We start from the raw sequence: 11,135 nt of genomic DNA, 5'->3' as shown, positions 1-11,135 counted from the left end.
CTGTAAAGGACAGGTTCCTGAGGTTGCATTGTGGTCTCTGGGTCAGACGCAAGGTACTGAATCCTTTTTGTAATTGTTGCAGTATGTATGTACTGCACAATAAAATCCTGTGTTCAGTTAACTCAGTCTGGTCCGTTTGAACACTGTCAGACATAAATGAAAACTGAGGAGTTTACTGTGTAGACATTTCTAAAGAATACACCACCAGTGGCACTGTGGCAGTCCTAGGCAACAGAACATACTGTAGCTCGCCTATAGAGCGTCGCAGTCCCGCCCCCTACCATGGACCAGGAAATGAAACCCAATGCATTTTTCCCATAGACATTTCATAAAGTATTTATTTAAAGACGGTTACGCCACGGACAAAGCCAACTCGAGTCGTGACAACTCATGACAACACAAACAATATTTTGGACCAAACAAATAATTACAAAGAAGAAAAACAACAAAAAAGTGTTGTAACCTGCCGTTTTTTTCTTCTTTCTAATTATTTGTTCGGCCCAAAAAATTGTGTTTGTTGTCATGATTTGTCACGACTCGAGTTGGCTTTGTCCGCGGCGTAAACGTCTTGAAATAAATACTTTCTGAAATGTCTATGAGGAAAATGAACGGAGAATCATTTCCTGGTCCATGGTAGAGGGCGGGACTGCGACGCTATAGTATTGCAGCCTAATAATTTGACTGTATTATTGCCAGGACAATCACTGGATGACACTGTAATGATACTGATCTTCCTGAAAAATTCTTCTGTGTGAAACATGGCACCCTAGTGGTGATAATGGATGAACTTATATTTGACTGATATTTCCTGTGCATAGGCTGGATACAAAAAGAAATTGTGGAGAAAGCCACCTCCTCGAAGGAGTCGCCTGAGGCAACATGTGTTTTGTAACAAACAACAGAGCAAGCTTTTGGATAAAATGACGACCAGCTTCTGGAAGAGGAGGAACTGGTACCTTGATGATCCATACTTTAAGTACCATAATAGGGTCAACCTCAACTTGTAGATTGTCAATGTGTAGTAGGCCTATTGTGTATTTGTTTGAACATGTAATTAAATAAATAACATTATTTTATATTTCTCATTACACGATGCCATGTTCAGAGCAATATTCAACAACTCTCTTCCTGGTTGACACTTTTGGAATTAATTCACTATTGGCTCATTGAAATCACAGGTTGCCTCACATGATGCTTTGATATGTCTCCAATGGTAAATATTTAAAAAAGAACAAATATTTAAACGCATACACAGTGAGAGTTTGCCTCTATATTTAATGGCTTAATATCAATTCACCAACAAACACGTTTGACTGAGTGTAAAGATCATTTGAAAGCCATAAACTCATGTCATCACATCCTTCTGTCTTATCCACAATCAAGTTAGAAGATTTAAGTATTTTGAGATTCTGGCCTGCCAGAACTTGGGAAAGGGTTATTTCTTCATCATAAAGAAAGTGGCTCATCTTTTGTTATAACATAAGACATGTTCCTTATAGATATATTTAACCAACTGAAAGTAATATTTCCTGTCTTCCAATAAAGCACTATGATGAAAAAAACCTTTTCCAGCAAGGCATCTGATGAGGCCATGAAGAGCTTCACACAAATTCACTTAAGAGAAACATTTTCATACAAATAAACATCATGCAGTGATGACTCTTATTAATCGATACACAAGTATACAAATCTACATGGCCTCAACATGTTCAATGTATACATATTCTCAGTCTTACTTGTTAGTTGTACTAGGAGTTTTCTTAATAGAAGGAAATCACATTTCCAACACAACACTGAAGACACTAATGCAACATTTCAAACCATTACCACAGGTCAGCATTTTCCTGCTTCATGTTTTCACTGTTTACCCATTCATGTAATATTTTGTGTGCATATCAAGTATCTACAACGTCTGCGTGAATGACGTGTAAACAGAACAAGTGTACCTGAGAAGCTTTTGTTTCAAACTTCACTATAAATGATAGTGACTATTTTGCTGTTCCAACTATCTAATTCAACTATCATTTACAGACACAGTGATAACGTGAAAATTGCCACGATTCAGGCCCAGTGAATAACTGAATACAGTGAATAACTGAATACAGTGCTGAATAAACACGATTCAGGCCCAGTGAATAACTGAATACAGTGCTGAATAAACACGATTCAGGCCCAGTGAATAACTGAATACAGTGCTGAATAAACATTTCACAGACAAGTGCATCTCCTCTTGCAATTTCTTTAAAAATAAATCTTTCAATATATTTACTGCCCTGTGTGTAGAATTATAAACCTGCAGACAACTTACTCTTATTTAGAAGAGTAGGGGGAAAGCAACCATGTTAAATAAAACATGCTACATCTTAGGTCCAGGCAATGATTGAAGTCAGGAAATTGCTATTCCGTTGTTAAATTATTGCACTGGACCTTTAAAATTATCCAAAGTGATCTTCTGAATAAGATCAAAGTAATTAGAATCTGAATCTGAATCTGAAAAGAGTTTGTTCCATATGGATTGTCAAAACAGTTTGCTCCACTTTATATTATATCTCCATTTACATTATTATTCTTTATCTGTGATGAATTACTTACTTGCTAGTTGCTACACATAATTATTTCCTTATTATACAGAAAATGGACAAAATGATCTGAAGTTAGATCATCGCTAATTACATTGAACTCGGGATGTGTGATGCTTAATTGTGTGTGTGTGTGTGTGTGTGTGTGTGTGTGTGTGTGTGTGTGTGTGTGCGTGCGTGCGTGCGTGTTACAGTCCCTTTCTTGGTACTGAGGGCAGTAAATGTCATTCTAAACATAGTGCAAAAAGTTTTAGAAAAGAACATAGTTAGTCATACATATGGCCACCAAATGGATATATTTTGTTAAGGTCTCTTGAGGTTTTTATGCAGAGATAAGGAACAGAATATTGTATACTGTATATAGAATATTGTCACTGCTGTCTGACTTTTGTCCTCTTCAGAATATGCTCTTCCTGTAATGAATTGATAAACATATTTTTGAATACCTTGTAGTATTAACAGAGTGGGTTCCATTAGTTCGGGGCTCTCTACAAGCCATGAGAGTAGGGGTTACACAGTCATACCTTGGCTTGTAACACAACAGTGACCATGTCACTGTCAATGCCAGTCACACATTCAGTAACTACATTCTGCTTGACAAAACACCAGTAGGCTAATCAGTAGGGAGACATACATGCAAGTGTCTCCCTAAATATGATGTAAAAAAAAACAAATCAGGAAAATGACAACCACACAAACTGTACATATTGTAAATACAAAACATATTCAAGTAACCCGCAAATTAAATTGAAAAGTCGGCCAGTGTGGAACCCACTCACTGTTGTGTTCTGCCTTGATATCACTAACAGGCTTGTTTTGTTTTTTTAAATCATGTGCCTCAAGTTAAATACTACATATAGAAGGGTCATAATAAGTCACTTTGGTATTACCTTTTCTAAAACAAGGCTGCTTTATACATGTAGCTTTTGGCCATACAGTATTTCTTCCATCTTCTTTTCCTCAGAGCGAAGGCAGCTAAAGATGTCTTGAGGACGCAGTTTCACATGGCTTCATTGTTTGAGCAAAGGGCACTCCTGGATCTTGTGATAGGCCTTAAGACTCTAGGAGGAGGCTAGATAAAAAACAAAATATTATATAATGAAAGAAAGAAAGACAGAAAGAAAGAAAGAAAGAAAGAAAGAAAGAAAGAAAGAAAAAAAGATTTTATTAAGCTAGCGAATAGTCATCACTCATTTGGAAAGGAATCGTTCACTAGTCAGATGATGCTGGTTAATTTATTTTGATGGAGTGCATATTAACATGCCACAAAGTAAGACACTTGATTTTGAAATATAGTCTACCTTTGCTTTCTCCATTCATTATCAATGGGAATTTAATGTTTGTGTAGGACGAAGAACTCAAAAAATCAGACCTGTCTGAACTGTGCGTGTGGTCAACCAACGCTATTGTCGTACTTATTTAGACATACCGGTATATGGGGATTGAGGACGGACATAGTTGGTAGTTGGGAGAGGCTAGCACTACTCAGAAAATAGCTGCAAGCAGCGAAGAGATGGGGTCCAGCCATAAAAGTAATAAAGCAACAAAGAAAAAAGCTATACGCAATGCCTGTCTTCTAATTAGCAGTGAAATACTACTTGATACTCGATACAATGATAACTACAACGATGACTAAATTAGGACTAACAAGTAATGTTATTATGTCATACTCTTCCAAATTAACATTTGGAGACTGGAGATGACTTTTTTGTTATCCCCACAAATCCCCACAAATCAACCATACATTTGCAGTCGATTTTGGATCCAATCAGGTTCTGTGTTCCGGGCCTAGTGTCGTTCACTGACTGGAGACTGGAGATGACGTCAGTGTTTTTGTTACGCTGGTTGGCTGAAGGGGTTGTCTGTCAATGCTGTATAAGTACTCCCACAACCAACCATGCATTAACAGGTTCCAGACTCCACACAAATGAATGGAAATGCGATTTCAAGGGGGAGTGGTTAACCAGGCTACGAAATTCCTTGACTCACTATTTTAACGTCGTAAAGAGTGTATCGAGCAAATCATATAATTGACTCATTGGGAGACCTAAAGGTCAGAGGTCATTTGGGGAATGGCTGTGAGCTTCAGTTCTTGACCCTCTACCATATTTCCGAATTTAGTGGAAAACAACATAGAACTGTGAAAACTGGCGGAACCCGTACAGGTTTGACCCCTAAAAACAACAAGACAAGGAGACTAATAATTATAATATAATATAATAAAGACTAATAAGACTAATACAGACGGGAACTAATAACGCGCAGATTCATGTGGATCCTGACTTCAGGTGGCCAGTCTTTGATGTACTGTAGGTACTGTGACGTCAGTCGTCTCCATATTTGGGCAAGGTTTCAGCCAGATCCAACTGCCATTTGTATTCACGGGTTCACATGTGACCTTATTACTCACTATCAAACATGGAAGTCACTGCAAACATAAAATTTAAATCCAAACCAAAAACACATTCATTTGCACTGATCTATCATTCCACTAAAACCAATGCAGGGTTTAGCATAAAGGCAAGATTTAGCCACAAGGCAGAGATCCTGGGTGCAGTGATAGTGTTGACAATATTCCCAACGCAGCCAATTTGCTCTTACAGTACATCACATGGGTATGACCCCATGTAAGTATGACGCAAGAGCAAAGTGTGTGTGAATAATGGTCAATTGGTCTGTCATGATTCAGTTAGATGCACAACAGTACACATTAGTGAATCAGTGTGTTAATAACCGCTCTCCAGTGGGTCATTAGAACCAAACAGCAGCTGAGCGGCCATATTTACAGGCAGTACCTCAGGAGCCTTCCTCTTAATCAGCATGAGCTGTGGTGAGTTTGATGCTGTCTGCAGCCCTTTTCTCACCTCCTCAGCCTGCTCTGAAGTTGGAGGAGTGGGTGGTGGTGTGGAGGGTGGAGATGGTGTGGAGGGTGGAGAGGACTGGGGTGTCAGAGAGGGTAAAAGGGATGTGCCTGTGCGGATGTCATTCTGGGGCTTGGAAGGCACAAAAGGCTGAGATAGCAGCTCCTTGTTGTCACAACCGCCCAAGCCCAACATCTCATATTCAGTCATGTCAAAATCCTGTCCTGCACCGTGAAAAGGAACGGTGGGGAAGAATAAGTAACAGAGGCTTGCACACAGAAATACAGTCTTTGTCCAACAAGCAGCAACCAAATATTTGACTGTAATTGCTGGAGTACTGCATCTCATTACGTCTGTGGAGGTTTGTATCATAAGGCCCTGATCATTGTTCAGAGAGGTGACTCAGAAGGAACGTAATTGAGTCGATAAAAAAAGGCTTGTGCTCGTGGCATAAACAACCCTAACCCTGTGCCCTTTGTCAGTCGGCTACAGTGTGCAGTACAGTATGTCCACCGAACTGGATTTCCATTATCTACAAGGCACAAAACTAAAAGCAGAAGACATTTGACAATATTTGGCTCTAATAAGCCTATGCTGGTGTCCAAAAATCTAAATATCAGTTACCGGTATGTTGACAACATACTCACCACTTAAATATAAATATTCACTAAATCAGCATTATCCCTCATTAAATAAACAGTTCATTATACCTCCTGCAAATATAGCATAAGCTGTTTTGGCAACAATTATTATTATTGGTACAATATTGTTTTTCTTCAATAAATTAGGTTTACCAGATTAAAACGTAGGATAATGTTTGGAACATGCCTATTATCCAAAGACAGATGTGAAATGACAACTGTGGAAACAATGAGAGCACTTTCAAAGTATGGATAGCATTGCAGACCTGCAGTTTCCAAACAGGAAAGCACATTTAGGGTGAGGGGCACTTCAGGAAAGTGGAGGTACTGAACAATATCTGTAGGATTGGACAAGCTTAAACAGGAAGGCAGAAAAACAGAGTAATATGTGTTCCGCAAAGGAAACAGGCACTGTGTGTCTGCAGTGCAGAGACATTATTTAATGCCCAAGCAAGCAGTTATATTATGCTGGGCATACACCCAAGTTGTTATGGTGTTGTATTTTAATTAACATGCACTATGCCAAATCATTAAAGTAACTTTACTTCTTGATTCCAACTAAATGGAACATAAATAAAATCTGCCTAAATAAAAAAGTATACTTGCACGCTCAACATGAACCCCCAAGTGGATACTTTTTCACTATTCATTGTCTCACCATTGCTGTAGCCCTCTGATTTGCTGCGCATCATGGTTTTGGTCCTGTGCTGTGGTGACTGAGTGTTGACAGAGCCTGGGTTGGGAGGGTCAGACTGGTAGGAAGACAAGTCCTGCATGCTGAAACTTCTCAGTTTGTCTGACAGGACTCCCTGGCCCTGGAGTGGGATTTTAGCAGGCAAAGATATATACTTTACAATACATATTTAATGAAATGTGTAATTATGCTGACATCACAAGGTGCTTTGCTGACACGCAAGCTGTAGAATCTACAGCTAGCTCTACTGACTGACCATTTACGCAGTCATTTGGTTTATGTAATTTACTTTGATCTTGCACTTTGCAAATCGCTCTAAATAATTGTTTGCTAAATGCCAAATTGTAATAACTTAAATTGAAAATTTACAGGAGCAACAAGCCATCTTTAGCGTGTGAAACCCAGAAAAACATCACTTCATTCCAACGTACACCCAGGTCAGTACAAATAAAATATTCACAGTCAGCAGTACCTTTGTTGCGGCCAGGACAGCAGCTGTGGCTGCCACATTGAGCCCTTTCTTCCCAAATTGCACCAGGGTGTCATAGCTTTTGTCCTTCGCTTGTAGGAGATATTCATCAATGTCCTGGCACAAGTAAAACAAAACATAAATTTTCATGTTGCGTCTCTTAACGGAGCCCCAGAAAAGACATCCTCTTTGTGGATTAATTTCCTTTGTTTGTAAACATTGTTTTCACAAGAAAAGTTGACAGACTGACTGAGGACCGAGGTGTATCACAGGTGAATCATTTTAATGTGTTTGTAATCCCTCTTCCAGTCTCAAGGGGCACACTGATATTTAACAAAGAAAAGAAACACCCCCTGAGATCACATCCTGAGTTATCCTGTCTGTTGGGCTCCTAAACCCTGAACTTTCTCTGACGTGTTTCCTGACACAAAAATAAAGTAAAAGGAAAAAAAAGAAACAGGGAATGACATTTCCTATCCTTTCCTCAGCAATTTGTAACGCATCAAGTAAACTGTGAGAGTAAAATTTGTATGAGAAATTAACTTGGATCGAACTTAAGTGATACAAGCATGCATACAAGCTAATCTATGGCCTAACATATAACTCCTTGTCCCTTCAACTAACATCACAGAAGGAAAGGAAAAACAGGATAGACAAAGATTTCACCTTCTCTTTAGAGGAAAGTGTGGGATGAACAAACTTCCTGTATAGCACGCTGGAGCCTTTTGTGTAAGGGGACAGTAACCACACCACAAAGGCTATCTTCAGCTCATAGTAGAAAGGAACCCTGTAATGAACATACACAATCACATTAATTCTAATGAAATTTCCAAATAGCAGCAATAAAGTTATTTTAGATATATAGATTAAAAACAAATCACCCTTTAATAATCAAATAGTTATGTGAAGCACACTTACCAACATAGAAATAGATCTGAAAATGTTTCTACAGTAGTATATAGGGCAAATATAATCCAGTACATCATCCATTTTACCTGAAAATGAACAGTGATGACAGGTAAGAATAACAACAGTAATAAGCCCCATGACTGTGTGTGTGTGTGTGTGTGTGTGTGTGTGTGTGTGTGTGTGTGTGTGTGTGTGTGTGTGTGTGTGTGTGTCATATAGATATACAGATATAGTATATACAATAGATAGCCTACTTAACCGTAGCCTACTTACATATTCTTTCACATCTTTTGTCTTGACAGCTTTGTATGATGAGTATGCAGGATATAATGTGCCGAACACAAGTCTAGAATACAGGAAAATAAGATGTACAGTTGAAAAAGAAATTGTGAATTTGAAAGGTCAAAGAACACAGAAGGAACCATATACTGTATCTCAGTAGGCCTATTAGTAAACAGGGCATCCTCGACAAAAATAGTCCATCAGACCTATGCGTAAAGGTCCAACTTTTACAATATTGAGGACAGGTTGGCTATAATTTACACTAACTTAATAGTAATTTGCTGCCAAACTGTTAGTTTTAACAAAGTAATAAAGTATACCCACACCGAAATAATGCTAAAATGTTTGTATTTCTTAATTTATTTTATTTTATAGGAAACAGCGGTAGATAGACACCACACCTGTGCTGCTGACTACAGTGTCTCCAACAGACAGGACCCTCTACAAGTGCAACAGCTGTGAGTGCGACCTGCTCGAATTACTGACCTACATAACATAACTACACCGTGTTGGCCAAGCCTGCAGATAACTTCCATTATAGAGTTTACATGTGCAGCAAGGTCGCTCAAAATAAGTAAACAGGCCCTAAAATCAACTAGCAATAATAGGATTCAGCTCAACGATACTGAATAACCCAAATATAGCCTAGCCCTAGAGATCGCCATGCCCGCATGCCAGCAGCCTTGCCCAAGGCAAGGCTGCTGCCATGAACTCCAAGACAGCCACTATGTAACAGAATATTATCTAATTCAATTTGATTGACATTCTATTTCGAGGTTTGTGTAGCTATTAGTCTTTTCCGCACTGTCATGGTGTCAATAATGGTTATAGATTGTCGGTCAAACTGGTCAATTCAACGGCGACTGTAAATTCTTGATAAAGTATGTGATCACTTTATGTCTGAATAATACTGTATGTATATGAGTCACGGTTGCATTGTAACTGGAGTAGCTACACGTACGACTGACCCATCTCTTTGTGTTCCCAAATACATATGCACCAAGTACCAACACAAAATAGCTCCACTCACTGCTGTTTCAAAAGCTTCTAATTCGGTCACTTCGCCATTGGAGATTCACCGTTTATGACTGCATGTGCAGACTGTTGTTTCTAATGCTGCTCTGTCTGGCTAGGCCAGGTTGTATTATAAATAATGTAGATGATAATATGGCCAGCCACGTCACCTCTTTGTCTAGAATTGAAAATACATGGAAAACATAGAATATCAAACCACTAACCGTGCGAAGAAATTTAATGAGGCATAGGCCCAGCTAAATGCCGTATACCGTTCAATAATAATGTTGTTACATTCCGATCCTAAAAGGCTCGCAGCGTCTCAAAAGCCGGAGTCACGGTTTATTATGCTTAGAATAAACCCTAAATTGCTTTGCCAATCCAGCAATGGCCCATGCACCTGGCTAATAACGGTTTAAAATCGCGCGATGTCCGCTAAACGCTATTTCTATTTGTTTCAATAAACCTTATCATTGGGAATATGAAGTGAGATAAAAAAATAAAAATAAAACATAACTTACACCACAACTCGAGAGATAATCCACGAGACCATTGCGCTGGGAAGGCGACAGAACGCGCTGTCTGCGGGGAGGAGTCTGTCTTTTGCCAGTTGACAGGCGCATCAGAGCGGTGTCCAGAGCTGGCGCACGCATGCAAGAACGTGATTCGGGTAAACATAGTGCTCACTGCTCCGAACTCTATAGATGGCATTGTTGCGCGCGCTTGTGTGTGTGTGTGCGCGCGCGCGATATTAGGGGGGGGGGGGGGGGGGAGTGTATACAGCTTTATACTATACAAGACTATTTTTTAATAGTAGGCCTATAGTATAAACCAGTAAGACGCCATGAGGGCGAGAAGCGCGCACGTATCCGCCAGGGAGACGGCAGACTGCCAGAAAGCTGGCGCTTTGGCATGGGGGGTCAGAATAGATCAACATATGGAATGAATTCTGTACTGGCCATATATGGAGCGTGTCTTGAGTGTACACGGTACAGGGTTTGATGAGGTCAGATCAACATATGGAATATCAGAACAGGTCAGCACCATATATGGAGATCTAAGGGTTTGAGTCAGATGTAGTTACTGGCCAGCTCCATATATGCAGATCTAGGTGATGATCCAGTCTTCTCCATGTATGGCTATCCAGGGTTAGTGAGGTCATTGCGTGATCTTCATACTACTGTATATGGTATATGGAGCACGTCACGAGGCGTAAGGACTGACAACCATATATGGAGGCGCGTGATGTCACATGGCCTAATGGACTGACAACAAATATATATGGAGGCATGAGCTGACTGACGGACAGGTTTTGCAGGTTTTCATAGTAATCGGTGACCTCCGGTCGCAAAAAAAGAAATATAAAGCCACATAGCTCAGAGTGACAGTGGGGTGGGCCAAAATAGACTACCAGTGAGAAAAGGCCTGTAAGATTCAGTAATCAGTCACATATTGCTCTTAGCAAAGCTGCAGCTCCTTTGTCAGTAGACCTAGCTTTTAACCCCAACCCTACATCCAGTAGGCCAGCCAGATAACAGAGTGGCGATTCGGTTACAGTCAGGTTACAATACAACAAAAGCTACCAAGGGCGGGTTGCTGCTGGTACTAGACCAATCCTTTTGTCTACTTTGATATTTAGGAGGAAGTAAATTTGGAGGTTGTTGGAACTCCACAAAATCACTTCAA

General features: G+C 39.7%; 1 protein-coding gene and 1 long non-coding RNA gene across 5 annotated transcripts; both read right to left on the bottom strand.

The window, feature by feature from the left end:
- Window positions 1–1,479: 1,479 nt before the first annotated feature.
- On the bottom strand, window positions 1,480–2,441 carry LOC306942725. Its single transcript, XR_013792325.1, has 2 exons — window positions 1,700–2,441; window positions 1,480–1,659 (listed from the first exon to the last, which is right to left on the bottom strand). It is a non-coding gene; the product is annotated as an uncharacterized lncRNA (long non-coding RNA).
- Window positions 2,442–2,453: 12 nt separating this feature from the next.
- On the bottom strand, window positions 2,454–10,058 carry reep1 (receptor accessory protein 1). 4 transcript variants are annotated; one of them, XM_079528754.1, is made up of 8 exons: window positions 9,971–10,058; window positions 8,427–8,499; window positions 8,163–8,239; window positions 7,911–8,031; window positions 7,248–7,361; window positions 6,740–6,896; window positions 5,375–5,664; window positions 2,454–3,651 (listed from the first exon to the last, which is right to left on the bottom strand). In XM_079528754.1, the coding sequence occupies exons 1-8, from the start codon at window positions 10,000–10,002 to the stop codon at window positions 3,580–3,582; spliced, it is 936 nt and encodes a 311-aa protein (XP_079384880.1). In that variant the 5' UTR covers window positions 10,003–10,058; the 3' UTR covers window positions 2,454–3,579. The 4 variants fall into 4 exon arrangements, with proteins under 4 accessions (XP_079384880.1, XP_079384881.1, XP_079384883.1 ...); XM_079528755.1 differs by having other exon boundaries at window positions 5,444–5,664; XM_079528757.1 differs by lacking the exon at window positions 5,375–5,664.
- Window positions 10,059–11,135: the final 1,077 nt, after the last annotated feature.

The sequence above is a fragment of the Electrona antarctica genome (assembly GCF_951216825.1).
Source record: "Electrona antarctica genome assembly, chromosome: 18".
Lineage (NCBI taxonomy): Eukaryota > Metazoa > Chordata > Actinopteri > Myctophiformes > Myctophidae > Electrona > Electrona antarctica.
Note: the sequence above shows the minus strand (reverse complement) of the source record. Positions and strands in the feature narration are given on the sequence as shown.